Below are 16963 nucleotides of genomic sequence, written 5' to 3' on the forward strand. Positions count from 1 at the left end.
AGGAGGGCTTACCTGTCTCCGCCGCCAGACTGCGACGGAAGCAGGTAAGGGGTGAGGGGGGCCTTACCTGGCTCCGAATGCTCGGACTTGCTTTTAACTGGGCATGAATGTGGATACATGTATAAGCTCTCATGGTGCTGATTTTGGGGTTTCTAACGTTAAAAGAAAAAAAAGTTATAGGCATTTGATTTTCAATGCAAGTCTATTGGGGGGGGGAACACAGAGCTCCGATCCGGAGCCCCGCAGCGGATCGGAGGGATCAACACGGGGCAGAGCGGACCCGATCAGGAAGTTGCGGATTGGGGGGTCCGTGCACAGCCCTACCTGAGGGGGTGTTCCCAATGCTGTGTTGACGTGTAAGCTGGCAGAGATGCTACAGCAGCCAAGAGGGCTGGGAATTGCCTTAGCCCTAAGAATTATGCACCGACTAATGTGCTCTTGCATGTTTTAGAAGGTGGGGAACTACAGGCAAAAGCAGCAGAGGAGATGAGCCAGCGGGCTTTAGCGGATCAGGGTGCTCAGAGGACCCAGCTTCACGCTCCTGCTCAGCCATCTCATTACCTCTGCCTAGCCTCTGTCAGACGCCAGGGCCGAGGAGGACACTGGAAGGAGCACCTCCTCAGGAGATGGGCAGAATTTAAGCATGAAGGGGAAAAAATATAGTGCAGGAAAAGGGAAAGTCGCTTCCATAGCCTTATGCCAAAGGCAACCAGAGTGCAATTATGCTGGGAGGGACCAGTGTTCATTTGCAGCCTCCCACTGATCAGAGCTGCTGGAACTTAAATGCATTTCCTAGACACAGGGCACAACAAGGTGGACACAGCTCTCTTCAAAAGGAGCTACGTTTGACACCCCTGCCTTTAAGGAGAGAAAGACACAAGAAAGGAGAAGTAATCAGTGATAACTCCAAGGCAAAACAGCTGAGTTAAAAATGTGATTAGTTGCGCTAAAAGCCTAGAAAGCTGGAATCCTCTCCTCCCCAAGTAGTGCAGAAGCCAGGATACCACATCTGCTAGAAGTCTAAACTTCAGTGCTTCTAAAGGAAGAATTTGAACATGTGGGAAACACTGCTTTGTGGCAGTGACACAAAGGTTAAATACATGGGGGGAAATGAATGTGTCGATAGACAAGTGAAGGGTCTGCTATCCCAGACTAGGCTGAAATGTTCTCCTAGGCTTCTCTCCAGCTCCGTAGTCACCACCATTAGAGAAATCAAATGCTAGCCATGTGCTTGTGACGCACATATCCACATCGCCAAGACATCCTGATTTATTCAAGGGGGCCATTTTATGGAAGAATTTACAAACGTGTTTTTTTCCATTCACAGATTACATTTTACTATACACCTAAACATGTCGCGTGTGGATCTTCTGCTTTATATTTCCTGGGTTTCAAATGCTTGGCTTGGAGATGGCATAACGCCGTTTACCCCCCTTCTTTAAAATTACAGATAGTCAACTCCACTGGAAATTCTTTGGCTTGGAATTACTGGGGTCATTACTGTTTAGAAGAAAGAGCGGCGCAAGAACTGTAGACGAGAGCACAGGCACGTGGCAGCCAGGGAACTGAACCAACTTGGTAGCAATCCTGAGCCTTTCATCTAAATGGTGGAAAGTGGAATCACTACCATACACATAGCGGATGGACCTCGCTGGCCAGAGAAGCTGGGTTTACAGGTGCATCACAACAGTCATGGTGGAGCAACGCAGCTGGAAAGCAAACAAAGGACTCTCGCTCTTTGCCAGGGCTCTCTCACAGCTCTTCTTGCGTTTCTGCCTTATGTTTCTCTGGCCACGGGGGCTGTGTCTGGAAACCCGGCACCCAAGCTAGCATGCAGCCACAAAGTCTTTGAAGAGCGGCAACGATCAGGCCAAGAAGTCTACAAGGTCAGAACTATTTACACACAGACAAACACCACAGCCAGGGTCCCCCTGGCACCACTCCGGACAGACAAGAGAAGTGAATGCATGCAAATTAGAACTTGACTTGAAGGTTAGTGATTAGCCGAGTTTACCTCCGAGGTCACCATGACACTTAAGAAGTTACCTGGATTGCTGACTGGTCCCTGTCTGTATCCTATATTGTAACAATTAAATGAAATTAGTCAATGGCTGAGCTCAACTGAAACCTATGATCATCAAATAGAGCCTATTTAGATTTCATATTTAAAAGTCAAACTATATGGGCTATAGCACGCAGGTCCCAGGTCATTCATTGGTCCCACACAATATTTGAGTACATGTTGTAACGCTGAAGAACACAGTATAACTTTGATTTAATCGAGTTCAAGTGGTCAGTCTGGCAGCATTTGCTTTTCCATACCTATTTGGAAGGATTTATTTGTGAAACAGAAAAAAAAAATCCACCTTACAATTCGACTCTCGTGTGTACACACAACTTTGCACCACTGCAAATACTTGAAAATCTGATGCTCTGGTCTTGGCCAAAACGCTCTTGGTCTTTGCATGGTCAACAAGGATCCTACAGAGCTGCCACATAATGGGAAATCTCTTTTAGTCTAACCCTATGCTCCTCTCAATGGACGGGGTGATTAGCTACTACGGGACGAAGGACGCTGGGCCAGGGAAGGGAAGGAACGGAACCACTCTGCCTCAAGCCTCTGTGGGGGGAAAAGGGCTGCAGGGCGGGTGGGTGTGAGGGTCAGAGAGGGTCAAGGTTGGATTATGGGACAACTTTTTACCTTCTGGGCAAGAAGGGGAATAAAGAGGCAAACTAGGGAGCTGGTCACCACACCTAAAAAAGGATATTATGGAGCTGGGAAAGGTGCAGAAAAGGGCCACTGAAACGATCCAGGGGGCTGGAGCATCTCCCTTATGAGGGAAGGTTACATCAACTGGGATTGTTTAGCTTGGAAAAAAGGAGGGTGAGGGGAGACAGGACAGAGGTGTACAAAATTATGCATGGAGAATGTGGACGGGGAGACATTTTTCTCCCTTCCCAACAACACTAGAACCTAATGGCTGGGTTCCTATGAAGCTGATTGGTGGGAGATACAGGACAAAGAAAAGTACTTCTTCACACAGCGCAGGGTTAAATTATGGAACTCACTACCACAAGATGTAGTGATGGCCACCAATTTGGATGGCTTTAAAAGGGAGTTGAGGCAAAGGCTATCAATGGCTACTAGCCCTGATAGTTGTGTGCTAGCGCCAGTATTCGAGGCACCAAGCCTGTGTGCACCAGTTGCTGGGGAACATGGGTGAGAGGGTGCTGTTGCACCATGTCCTGCTTGTTGGTCCCTGGCCGACGGCTGGTTGGCCACTGTGCGGACAGAGTGCTGGACTAGATGGACCCATGGTCTGATCCAGCAGGGCACTTCTGATGTTCTTATGAACTGGATGAGGATGAAATTACAAGTTCGTAGGGTGGGGAGGACGACTAAACTGGGAGAAGCAGGAAGAGTTCAATCTCCCACCCACCATTCTCTCCTCTTTGGGACAAAAGTCTCACCCGCAGGGGTAGAAGTACTAAGACCCACGACCGCATCTCATCAAACACAATGGTATTACTACCCTATTTCTTCGATTCTAAGACGCACTTTTTTCCCCACATAGATATCTCTAGAAATGGGGTGCATCTTAGAATCGCGGGTGTGCCTTAGTTTTTTTTTTTCTGTTGGTGGTACTGAAATTAGTGTGCGTCTTACAATCGATGGCGTCTTACAATCGAAGAAATACGGTAATTTGATACAATAATTCACTCAGCATAATTCACTCAGCAAATGCAGTGATTAAATTTTAGGTTAAGACAGACAGAATGCAGGGAATTAATTCCATTGCAGAAATGATTTCTTTGTATGAAGAGTCCTGATGAACCCCGTAGGAGACTTGCACGTCAAATGTCACATCTCTTGATTTTTAGTGCTGTAGTCAGGACTGGCTATGGGACCCAGGAAAATGTGCCACCAGAGAGACTAGCAGCGACTCTGACGGGCTTCCTGGCTTCCTAGAATTACTGTCAAGCAAAAAAGGTTTCATTCGGCACTGACCTGTCGGCACAATCATGGGAGGGGGCCGTGGAGCCATCATTGGCGGAGCCGAGGGCGGCATTGGAACGACGTTGATCCGAGGGGCGTGTATGATTGGCGGCATGGGAGCTGCGATGACGGAGCCCGGCGGCAGACGGACCACAGAAGTCATGGGGGGACGAGGCATGACAGGGACAGCACTGACAACGGTTGTACGAACGGGAGGGGGCATCTAGGAGACAGAGAATCGGGGCCGTGAGAGAGCAGCTTGAACATTTGGGGCAGGGGAAGTCGTTTGCTATCAAGCAGAAACGTTTCACGGGAAGAAGAGGACGCTTACCGAGGGAGGCCGGGGCACAGACGCGATGGGTGGCGCGTTGGTCAGCATGTTCGGGGCTGACGAAGGAGGCGGCGGCTGGGGCATCTCGTTGGGTTTGCTCGGACCAATCTTCTCCTTGCTGTCGTCCTCTGGCACCAGCCCCTTGGCCTTATGGATAGCCTCAATTTGCTCTTGCAGGGTGATGTTGGCCTGAGCCGCCTGCTGGGTGCGGGCCATGCTGCCCGAGTGGCCGTCCCAGGTCACCTAATCAAACACAGAACAGGCGATCTCAGTGCCTCTGCTTTCATAGCAACAATAAACAAGCTCTCAGAGGAGACTGCCATTCCTTCACACCTGCAGCGGTACAGAGCATTGTTAGTTTGGCTCTGGCCGTACCTTTTCCTCCGGCTTCTGGATCTCCTCTTCCCCGATTTTCTTGCCGATGGCCGTCTCTTCCACACCGAAGATATCAGTACGGCGCTCAGCCAGCTGTTTCAAGCTGCTTTCGATATCCAAGCCTAAACGGGCAGAAAGAAAATGGGGGAAAAATGGATTTGCCACGTTTTATCCTTCAAGGTGGCAGTCCTGTTCAAAGGTGCTAAGTCACCTGCGGTCACCACTCTCGTATATATGACCAAATTGAAATGGAGACGCTGAAAAGTCCAGCCCCTAGGTTTGTTCTGCTTCTCTGTTCATCACCTGGCCAGGATTCTGGATGACCCAAATCGGAGACATATTTTTGTTCCACTTTCACACCCTGCTTTTCTGCCAGAGAACTTGGAGAGCTTATACATAATGTGCCCTGAGGGTTTCTCATCTAGGGCAGCTTACAGGGCAAGACCCACTGATCAGTGTCCCCCACCTTTGGGCCACTTTCTGGGTTTATGTCACAAAGTACACTGCCTTTACAATCTCGCCGCTGACCCACTTTATATACAAAATGTGTTTGCTGAATCTGCCCCCTTTTAACATGAGGGTCTCTTGCACATGCCCCGGGTAGCAACACACAAGGTAGCCTTCTCTGTGGCAAGGCCCTGCATGTTACAGTAAGGCTATCTTTCTCTTCGCCTGTGGTGTGCTGACATGTAAAAACGTCTCCTTCCCAACAGGCATTTGATTTTACTACTGTTTAGACTATGACGTTCTTAATTCTCACTCCCTTGGCATTTTATGCTGGTTTTTTTTTTTAGTCTTGGTGAGTTATTTTGTTACATTTAAGGCATTCTTAATTACTGGAGGATCATTTTCTCTTTTGTACGCCTTTGATAGCTGCTCAGAATGGAGAGGAAAATGCGCATATAAATAAATACAGTCATACGACCTGCAGCTCAACATACACCTGCCCTCCTTTGAAATTATCTGACTGCACCTCACTGATAGCTCTCCTTTTAAATATTAAAAGTTAATCTGATGTAATCACGTGTCCATCTATTAATTACACATGTAATGAATATGTTTCCAACTACTGAAGGACAGCACTTTAAAAGTATTTGGTTAGCCTCCCTCATTAATTCAGGCAAATATAAAATACTTAATTCGATCAAGGTTGCCACAAGAAGACGGCATTGCCAATAACCACCACTAGGAGGAGCCGCGTTTGACTGACCTGGGGCATAAACTTCATCATCCGTCTGCTTCTCCCGGAGAGAGCGATCCCTTTGCTCTAGCCAGCGGGGATCCAGAAGGCCAATTCGCATGTGCTCTTGCATTTTGCTGGCAGGGATTTTCTCCCCAGTGATGGGGGAAACAAGATATTCATCTGGGGCTGGGGTTGGTGGCAAAGGCTTAGAAGCTGGAGGCAGGGGAGGAAACCACATGGTTAGAAATGCTCTACCTGGCCACAGGATGCTGAGCGTCAGCACGCACAAATTTAAAAAACACCCACCTGCTCTTAACGCCAAGCTTACCTTTGGGATCGTAATCTTTCCTGACAATGACCTGATCCGGAGTAGGAGGAAGAGGGGGTGGCATTGGAGTTTCTGGAGGAGGTGGAACTTTTTGGCTCTCATCTTCATCATCAGAGCCCTTCAAATTAAGAAGTGAGATGGTCATGAAGTTGCAGTGATCAACAGATAACGAACAGTTCGAGAATCAGTGCTGTAATTAACAGCGAACCAAGGGCCAGACCATCAGCCAAATGCCCCCCTTCCCCCCCCCCCCCGAATTCCTGCAGCTCCCAACGACACTTAGCAGTTTTGCTCCTTCCATACCGTTGCAGCCCTGCTATTCTCCACATGCGCCTTGAGCAAATACTGGTGAATCAGCCATGAGCTTCCTTCACTTAACAGCTAAGGGACTGGAATGGACCTTCTCCCAAGCCCAATTAAAATCTTAGATTATACACACAGCCTGGTTAACACTAACCATGATCAACACTGGCATGCCATGCTTCAAGTAGGGAAAGGGAAACATGCGACCCCACAGCCCCCCAAATCAAGGGAAATGTCACGGCCATACCAACCCCAATATGGTGTAACTAGAGATGCTGGGCCAGCTGGTTTTGTGCAAGAAATATAGACTTTATTTTGGGGAAGGCTGGTAGATAGGATTGGGTTTGCGATCAGAGATCAACAGGCTGCTTTCTGTGGAGTTCAGAAGGAAATCCCCACCCCACCCCCGGGAGAATTATCAAGTCAGGCTAGCAGCATAATGCTGAAGGAAAGAGAGAGGTTTTCTTCTCCTCCTGAAGAGGTTGATTCAACTTGCTTGATAACAGAGAAATCTGGCTCGAGCAGGGTTAACCGTTCCTCAGTGTATGCTGGCACCTTTGCTATCGCTTGCTCAAAGTGCTCACTTGCGAAAGGTGGAACTTTGACCAATGTGGATAACGAACCGAAATGCGGATGTGCAGTGAGGATGTGGGCTGTTATGTAAACAGTTCTTTGAACTAAATGGTTTTCAGATCCGTCTCTCATCCCCTTGGAATTTATAGCAAAGCAGGAAGATGCTCCAAGTTGTTTCTCAACTTTCTCCACACAGCAGCCCTCTTGGAATTATCTTGTGGACTCAGCCCTCAATAGCAGCAGCAGCAGCACAGAAAGGTCCAAGGACACTAGTTACTCCGCTTAAGAACCAAATTCAGACAGAAATTCCCATGCGGAGTACTGGGGTTTGGAAGAACAACCTTCAAGCTTTGCTGCAATGGAAACTTTCACTCAGGCCAGCTACTCACTTCATCCATGTCCTGCACTTGGGTATCCTGGTCTAACTGGGAGGGGGTTTCCTCCGTCTTTTCCTGCTTCTCGTCTTCATCGTCTGACTCCACCTCCATTTCTACTTCTTCACTTTCGCCAAACTTCTCATAGCGCTCCTGGATCAGAATTCGAGCACCCAGCTCCTCAGGAGTGGTTGGAGGGGGGAAGTTCCCTACAGCAGGAGAGAGAGGGGGGAAATCAGGTTCCACCACTACCCCACTTCAGAGCTATGGACAACCCCATTCAACAGGGGCCCCTGGCTCTCTCTGTGCCATTTTCAGGGGCCTGGAGGAGCTGCAATGGAAAGGAAGGAAGGGTCGGGGAGTCCACTTCCGTCAACACGGTTGACCCAACATAAATCTGGTTTCAACCCTGTTTACAAGCTTCCCCATTTCCCTTTTATTTGCATCTATTTCTGAAGAAAACTAGGAACTTGGGTTGCAGCGGAATTTACACTGCGAGCACACGCACACACAGTCGTTCAAAAGCTAACTATGGCTGAGGTCCACAGGTCACAGAAGACACCACATGGTGTTGTTTCCTTGGAGGGCATCACACTAACTATTCCATACTTTCAGATATTTGCTTCCCCCCTCCCCTACACACACACACACACACACACACACACACACACACACAGTGTTTTAACTTTGCATTCGTCAAGCCATGTATTTAAATAGAATAAGCGATTCGACCTTGCTCAGAGGGCTGGAAGTCCACAGTTTCCACCACCACAAAATCGTGCCAATCAATCTGGGCATAAGCCACCCGCTCCCGCTCCTTTTCCTCCTCTTCCTTCTTCCGCTCTCGCTCCTGAAACTTGGCCCACTCCACTCTGTAGCATGCCTGCGGAAGGCATCAAGCAACAACAACAAAAAAGCAGGAGCCTTAGTATAGCATGCGTTTGGAAGATTATATCGCAGAAATCTGGAAGATTATATCACACTGCACTTTAAACCTATTAGCTAGAATTCAACAACTGGCCCTATAAGGCTCTATTCTATCTTATCTTTATAGCATCCACTTAGTTACAAACCTAGATCAAAATTCACAGAACCCCCTTCGAGAGAGTCAGACCAATAGTCTCAAGGGACCGTTTCTTTCCCCAGAACGTCTTGACAAGATTTAATCTGGGTTACCCAGTGGAAAAACTTTGGTAAACTGCGCCAAACACCCTTGCAGGCACCAGGATAGGAAATAGGAACAATTCACTCAGTGAAGACCATTCACAGCAGTAGTAGTCCTAGCAAGTACATCTTTTCTTTTCTTATAGCCCAGATGTGAGTGAAGGGTCCTGAGAGCGCATGCTGGATTTTGGAAGCACTCAAACTAAAGAGGAGTCTTGCTGCCCTCCAGGTGCCCCTGAAGCCTGTTGTGAAGGCAGAAGGAGCCCCAGGACTGGAGAAAGGAAGATTTAGCCAGGAGCAAACTAAGGAGAGACATGATAGCAGTCTTCAAAGATGTAAAGGGCTGTCGTCTTACATTCATATTTATGGGAAGGGCCGCAGCTCAGAGGTACTTGGTACTTGGTACTATGCTTGGAATCGAAAAGGTCCCAGGATCCACCCCTGGCATTTTCAGTGAAAAAGATCTGGTAGTTGGGCTGAGGAAGACCCTAGAGAGTGGCTACCTGTCGGAGTAGACAGCCAGGGGTTAGATCTTGAGGGCTGCCACCCAGAAGATGGAGCAGACTTATTCTCTGTTGCGCCAGGGCGCAGGACTAGAACTAACGGGCAGGAATGGCAAGGAAGGGGATTTCAGTGAAGGATTAGGAGAAACCTCCTGACGGAAAGAGACGTTTGATAGTGTGACAGACCGCCTCGGGAGGTGGCATGCTCTCCTTCCTTGGCAGGTATCTAAGCAGAGGCTGAATGACCATGTGACAGAGGTGTCATAGTTGCGTCCTGCACTGCAGATCCTGCACTGAGCAGGGGTTGGACTAGATGACCTTCAAGGACCCTTCCAGCTCTAAAATGCTACGATTGCTTTCGAGTGTCTCCAAAGAGCTTGAAGGTGAGGAAAAGGCTATATTCCCTTTGGTGATTGGTAGTAATCACAGATTTCAGCTGGCTACCAAAGCCAGAGCAAATTTGTGAATACCTGCTCAGAGTTTGACAGTTAAAGGCTTCTTTGAAAATGACAAACTGTGAGATGTTCAAAGGCCTTTGGGAACCCATGTATCACAAGTGCGAAGAGATATGCACACAGAAGCATCAAAAGTCCATCTTTTACAAACACTGCCATTGAGGTAAAATATATTTAGTCTGCAATCTTATTGAACTCAGTGGGGTTTACTTCTGAACAGATATGTATAGAATTGGGCTGTTAGCATTTTTAGCACTTACATTTTTGTATTACTACTGAAGTCCCTGTGTGGGACAGAAATTCGTAAGAATATAAAATGGTGATTTCAGAAACCTAGTAAAAATAAGTGTTATATAACTATTGGTTAGTTACCTGATCCAAGACTTCTTTGGGGTTTTCTGCCTCCTTCTTCAGTTTTATAATTAGGCCTTTCGGTGGAATCAAGATCTGAAGAACACATTTTTCAAAATGTCACTGAGAAATCAGGTCTGATTAGGGCTTTCTTCCTATTTCTACAGAAGCCGTTCCCCTTAACAGAGAGCTCTATGTACCCCATGCTTTTAAAAAGAAACGCTGTGCCAAGAAAATCTTGCAACTTGTAAAAATTATACAAACTGAACAAGATTCCCTTACATCAGTTACTTCGTAAAATTTATTCTGGTTTTGCAAGTCACAGGAAGGGGAAAAGAAATATGCATGGCACTGGATGCAGAAGCTCTGGGTCTCTTGTTCAGCCGCCCTTTGAGCTTCAGTTTTCAGCAGGCAATGCCCATACACTTTCCAGCATATTTCACAGCCAAAGCGGCTATTGCAAACATCATCATCATCATCATCATCATCATCATCACCACCACCACCACCATCTATTGCATTTTATACCACCCCATAGCTGAAGCTCTCTGGGCTGTTTACAAAGATTAAAACATTAAAACAATACGCAAAATTTAAAAACCCAAGAAACACACTACAGAGACAACACATATTTTAAATGAAAGCCAAGATCAGAAAGTGTGTTTTCTCCGTTCTCAGAATCCAACCTCTGCCTGAAACTAGGAACAGTACCCATGTACAGGAAGAAGAGAAGAGGGCCGCTAAGAATCTAGTGTCTAAATCTGCTGCTTCTTTCCCCCCCTCCTCCCTCCCAATCCCCTTTTTTATGTCATGTTTTCTAGATTGTAAGCCTGCAGTCTTAAGTAAGTATATTACTGTCTTAAGTAATATTTTTGTAAGCTGCCTTGGGAGCCTTTTTAGCTAAAGAGGCAGGATCCAAGTGCTGTAATAATAATAAAAATAATGCCAATAGATACAGCAACCCGTTTGGCAGGACGGGGCCTATCAGACAGGCATGCAGCCATATCTCTACTAAGCCTGAACGGAAACAGAACTATCCCGTCACCATCTCAACAGCTAAAAACTTTTCTTTTTCCTAAAGCTTTTAAAACTTGAATTGTTCTGACTTTTATACTGCCTGTTTGGTGCATTCTCTTCCCCTCCTTATTGTTTTATTATGATTTTATTAGAATGTAAGCCTACGTGGCAGGGTCTTACTATTTATTGTTTTACTCTGTACAGCACCATGTACATTGATGGTGCTATATAAATAAATAAATAAATAAATAAATAATAATTCTCTTTATATGAGGAGTGGAGAACCTGAAGCCCTGAGCTCCAGTTTGGTCAATCTTCAAAGATGATGGGAGTTGTAGTTTAAAAACATCCGGAAGGCCAAAACTCTTCCCCTCCACCTGCTTTATGCTACAAAACAGATTTTTTAACTCAGGGCAGCCAGGATGATCAGGGGTCTGGAAACAAAGCCCTATGAGGAGAGACTGAAACAACTGGGCATGTTTTGCCTGGAGAAGAGAAGATTGAAGGGAGACATGAGAGCACTCTTCAAACACTTAAAAGGTTGTCACACAGAGGAGGGCCAGGATCTCTTCTCGATCCTCCCAGAGTGCAGGACACGGAATAACGGGCTCAAGTTAAAGGAAGCCACATTCTGGCTGGACATCAGGAAAAACTTCCTGACTGTTAGAGCAGTACGACAATGGAACCAGTTACCTAGGGAGGTTGTGGGCTCTCCCACACTAGAGGCCTTCAAGAGGCAGCTGGACAACCATCTGTCAGGGATGCTTTAAGGTGGATTCCTGCATGGAGCAGGGGGTTGGACTCGATGGCCTTTTAGGTACCTTCCAACTCTACTATTCTATGATTCTATGAACTTTGTGGAAAATGTGCCATCAAAGCAAGAGTATTTTTATGCTTGGGGTTTGCCTACTTTCCTCACAGCATGTCTTTTTAAGTCGCAGGCAGGAAGAAGGCGCTCCGAAGTGTATGACTTGCATTGCCCTCCTAAAGCAGAAATCTGTCCTCAAGCTTGTCGAACCAAACGCAACCGGCATCTGAGCTTCATTACCTTTGTGTACTGCTCCACCAGTTTGGTGAAGTAGTTGAAGAGGCTGTGCTGTGGGCGCAGAAAGTCAAACTGGTAGTTCCTCTGCTCTTTCTGCATCAGCTGCGTGAGGAACTGCCTGCCATTCCGAGCAACGAACTGGGCTGTCAGCTTTACCACGTCCAAGTCAAAAGCAGAGATCGAGGGGGGGTCTGCAATGAACTCAAACTCCGGAGGGGGCTCCTTTGGAACAACCGTTTCCTGAATCACCTGGGCCTGAACCTAGAGAAGGAAGAGACAGAAAGATCACCGCTCTGCTTCACTTATTATTATTATTTATTTATATAGCACCATCAATGTACATGGTGCTGTACAGAGTAAAACAGTAAATAGCAAGACCCTGCCGCATAAGCTTACAATCTAATAAAATCATAATAAAACAATAAGAAGGGGAAGAGAATGCACCAAACAGGCACAGGGTAGGGTAAAACTAGCAGTATAAAGTCAGAACAAAATCAAGTTTTAAAAGCTTTAGGAAAAAGAAAAGTTTTTAGCTGAGCTTTAAAAGCTGCGATTGAACTTGTAGTTCTCAAATGTTCTGGAAGAGCGTTCCAGGCGTAAGGGGCAGCAGAAGAAAATGGATGAAGCCGAGCAAGGGAAGTAGAGGCCCTTGGGCAGGTGAGAAACATGGCATCAGAGGAGCGAAGAGCACGAGCGGGGCAATAGTGTGAGATGAGAGAGGAGAGATAGGAAGGAGCTAGACAGTGAAAAGCTTTGTAGGTCAACAGGAGAAGTTTATATTGGATTCTGAAGTGAATTGGAAGCCAATGAAGAGATTTCAGAAGTGGAGTAACATGGTCAGAGCGGCGAGCCAAGAAGATGATCTTAGCAGCAGAGTGGTGAACAGAAACCAATGGACTGATGTGAGAAGAAGGAAGGCCAGTGAGAAGAAGGTTGCAGTAGTCCAACCGAGAAATAACCAATGCATGAACAAGAGTCTTAACTGCATGGGTCACACAGAGCCTGCATTGGCAACTCTGCAATGCGACAACTACTACTAACGTATCGTCGGAAGAAAAAGAAGTGACTTCACACGTCTATGGTTTGGAAAATGGCATTATTATTATTATTATTATTATTATTTATTTATATAGCACCATCAATGTACATGGTGCTGTACAGAGTAAAACAGTAAATAGCAAGACTCTGCCGCATAGGCTTACAATCTAATAAAATCATAGTAAAACAATAAGGAGGGGAAGAGAATGCCAACAGGTACAGGGAAGGGTAAGCAGGCACAGGGTAGGGAAAAACTAACAGTAGAAAGTAACAGTAGAAGTCTGCACAACATCAAGTTTTAAAAGCTTTAGGAAAAAGAAAAGTTTTTAGTTGAGCTTTAAAAGCTGTGGTTGAACTTGTAGTTCTCAAATGTTCTGGAAGAGCGTTCCAGGCGTAAGGGGCAGCAGACGAAAATGGACGAAGCCGAGCAAGGGAAGTAGAGGCCCTTGGGCAGGCGAGAAACATGGCATCAGAGGAGCGAAGAGCACGAGCGGGGCAATAGTGTGAGATGAGAGAGGAGAGATAGGAAGGAGCTAGACCGTGAAAAGCTTTGAAGGTTAACAGGAGAAGTTTATATTGGATTCTGAAGTGAATTGGAAGCCAATGAAGAGATTTCAGAAGCGGAGTAACATGGTCGGAGCGGCGTGCTAAGAAGATGATCTTTGCGGCAGAGTGGTGAACAGAAACCAACGGGCTGATGTGAGAAGAAGGAAGGCCAGAGAGAAGAAGGTTGCAGTAGTCCAACCGTGAAATAACCAGTGCATGAACAAGCGTCTTGGCAGAAGAGACAGACAAAAATGATCGAATCCTGGCAATATTATACAGGAAAAATCGACAAGATTTAGCTACTGCCTCAATATGAGGAATAAAGGAGAGCGAGGAGTCGAATGCGCATGCGCAAGAATGCCTCCACAGCACGGTTTGGATGGCAAGGAAAAGCCAAGAGAAATGGCAAGCGCTCGGCCTTCCTGCGGCACCGCAAAGGACAGAAAGAGGTTCAAATAAAAACAGGGGTGAAAAGAAGACACAGGAGAGAGATGAGCTGCTTACCTTCTGGGGAAGCTGCTGCTGTGCACTCTGCTGAGCCTGCATGACCTTCGGAATGGCAGCCGAGGGCTCCTGAGCCTTCCCTTCCTTGAACTCATTGACTTTGTGTCGGTAGTAGGCATGGTAAGGATCGTTGGGGTTCAAGAAGTTGAATTTGGGGTTATTTATTTCATTTTGGCGGATACGGGCTTCAAATTCAGGACCATTCCTGGAAAGTTATACAGCAAACATCAGCACCAAGGCAAGTCATCAAGAGCCATAATTACACAAAACAGCATTGTGAATGCTGTTTTGCACATCTGACCAGATACACACACTGAAGCTGCCAGAACCCTCCTGAATCTCTGCAAGGAGAGGATATGCCCCGGAACCCAGTTGCTCTCACCTGGCCACGAAACTGGCTGTCTTGTCCACAATATTTCGAACCTCTGGCGGAGGGTAAATAATCCCCACAACGGGCTTGGCGGGCGTTGCTTCTTCTTTGGGTTCATCTTCTGGCTGCAACAAGAATTAACATAGCAAGACATGAATAAGTGTACCAAAGTTGAGCCTCAGTTGTGCAAACACTTCGTTTTGTTGTGTGAGAGATGGTGTAGCGTGGTAGCTTACAGATCAAAGATCTTTCCTTCAAATCTCATCACTACCTTAGCTTCAATCCCCCCCACACCTATAATGCAGGGATAATAATATCAATCTACCATAATATCAATTGTCAGATCCAGCATACCATATACTGGATAAGGAACTGAGCGATGGGCCAGAAAATCTTACCCCAGTTTAAGCCTCAGTATTTAGGTAAACTACAGTTTCTCATCCTCAGGGAATAACAATCCAACCTATCATATATAGACCGGTTGCAAAGTCCGCAACAGAACAATGTACGCAAAGCACTTAGAACACTCTAAAGCGCTACAGAAATGTTAAGAATTATTAATACACAGCACATTCTTAGTGATCCAACACATATGTCACGTGCTGGGTGTTCATATTATGTACACGGGATGACCTACGCGCAGGAGTCGCTCATGCAATTGCCTTCCATATAGGATTTTTGCACATATCCTATTTAGTGACCATTTGTTTGGGCCAGATGTGTTGGAATACAACTGCTGGGGATGATGGGAGTTGTGGTCCCTGGAGGGCATCAGGTTGGGGAAGGCTGGTTTAGGTGAAAGACTGGCAACTAGAAGCACCATCCAGCAGGTCCAAATACATTCAAGCAGACGCCTTTGAGCAGAGGTCAAAGCTTGTGGCTCTCCATATTTACTGGCCCATCAGCCCTCACTACTGGTTGTGCTGGGTTGGGCCAGTGGGAGTCAATAGAGCAAAATATCTGGAGGGCCACATGTTGCCCACCCTTGCCTTTAAGGGATACTAGAGGCTGCCGCCTCCCAGATACCAATCCAGAGGCAAACGACAGCTTGAAAGGTTCACTGGAAGACTGGAGAGATGGGTTAAATCATTATTATTATTATTATTATTATTATTATCAGAGGGGTGGAACTCCAACTCCCGTCATCTCCACAAAGCATGGCCAACGATCAGGGATGGTGCCAGTCATAGCACAACCACATCTGGAAGGCCACCAGTCCCCCACCCCTGGCCCAAACCTAAACCTCTCCTCCCCTCCAGCAAAGGGGGGGGGCAACTTGTGGCCCTCCAGAAGTTTAGGCCTGAACAACTCCCAGCAGCCCTAACCAGCACAGCCAGTGGTGAAAGATCGTGGGAGTTGGGGGCCAAAACATCTGGAGGCCCCGGCTCAAAGGTGGGTGCTTGAAAATGCATCGGGCCTGCTGGATGGGGCTTCCAGTTGCCAATCTTTAAGTTAAACCAGCCTTCCACAACCTGGCGCCCTCCAGAGACTACCATCTTCAATCCACAAGTTGCCCACTGGCGAGCTAGCGTCTGGCCAGGGGAACTTCGCCAGCATTACACACGAGGCCGCTAAAAACTACAGTTCCCAACATACACTGCTCGCCCCGCAAAGCATCCTGGGAGGAGAACCTCCCTCCTCAGCAGGCCTCGGACGTCAATCAGGGAGGGGGAGGGGGAGAGGAGCGGGAAAAGCGGCCCCGGCGAAGGGGTGTGTGTGTGTGTGTTCTCGAAGGAATAAGGCTCAGAAGTACCTGCTTCGCTTCAGGGGGCGCTGGCTGGGCAGGCGCCATCGCCTGCACCGGCCCCGCCGGCATCGTGCCTCTTTCGCTCCGGAGTTAGCGACACGCAGCGCTAAACAAAACACCGAGCTCGAAGACAAAATGGCGGCGTTCGAGGGAATGCGCGCGCACGCCACACAGGTTCCCTAAAGGAGGGGAAATCTAGGGTGGGGCGGTTCCCCGGATTCTTCACATAGAGTTAAGTCAAATAACCTCAGAGCCCTTGTAAGCACTTCCGGTCCCCAAACTATAAATATAAGCAGCGTAACCTTAAACATGTCTACTAAGAAATAAACCCCACTGAATTCAATGAAACTTAGTGCCAGATAAGTAAGGCAACTTTTCCCAACCTAGTGCCCTCCAGATGTGTTGGACACAGACAAGCTGGAGCGGGTTCAGAGGAGGGCAACCAGGATGATCAGGGGTCTGGAAACAAAGCCCTATGAAGAGAGACTGAAAGAACTGGGCCTGTTTAGCCTGGAGAAGAGAAGATTGAGGGGAGACATGATAGCACTCTTCAAATACTTAAAAGGTATTTTAAGTATTTAAAGAGGAGGGCCAGGATCTCTTCTCGATCCTCCAAGAGTGCAGGACACGGAATAACGAGCTCAAGTTAAAGGAAGCCAGATTCCAGCTGGACATCAGGAAAAACTTCCTGACTGTTAGAGCAGTACGACAATGGAATCAGTTGCCTGGTGAGGTTGTGGGCTCTCCCACACTAGAGGC

At 47.1% G+C, this 16963-nt stretch overlaps 1 protein-coding gene across 1 annotated transcript in view; it reads right to left on the reverse strand.

Annotated features, from left to right (window-relative positions):
- Window positions 1–16963, reverse strand: part of SF3A1 (splicing factor 3a subunit 1) — a 418137-nt gene that overhangs the window by 3333 nt on the left and 397841 nt on the right. Inside the window, exons 2-14 of the mRNA XM_063144268.1 lie at window positions 16211–16304; window positions 14470–14582; window positions 14088–14292; window positions 12003–12260; window positions 9959–10033; window positions 8197–8347; window positions 7480–7673; window positions 6215–6332; window positions 5914–6099; window positions 4704–4825; window positions 4329–4571; window positions 4010–4220; window positions 2047–2076 (exon numbers count right to left, since the gene is read on the reverse strand). Coding sequence (XP_063000338.1) covers window positions 2047–2076; window positions 4010–4220; window positions 4329–4571; window positions 4704–4825; window positions 5914–6099; window positions 6215–6332; window positions 7480–7673; window positions 8197–8347; window positions 9959–10033; window positions 12003–12260; window positions 14088–14292; window positions 14470–14582; window positions 16211–16273 — 1969 coding nt within the window. The 5' untranslated portion in view covers window positions 16274–16304. The remainder of the gene's footprint in view (window positions 1–2046; window positions 2077–4009; window positions 4221–4328; window positions 4572–4703; window positions 4826–5913; window positions 6100–6214; window positions 6333–7479; window positions 7674–8196; window positions 8348–9958; window positions 10034–12002; window positions 12261–14087; window positions 14293–14469; window positions 14583–16210; window positions 16305–16963) is intronic.

The sequence above is a fragment of the Elgaria multicarinata genome, chromosome 18 (genome assembly GCF_023053635.1).
Source record: "Elgaria multicarinata webbii isolate HBS135686 ecotype San Diego chromosome 18, rElgMul1.1.pri, whole genome shotgun sequence".
NCBI classification, from domain to species: domain Eukaryota; kingdom Metazoa; phylum Chordata; class Lepidosauria; order Squamata; family Anguidae; genus Elgaria; species Elgaria multicarinata.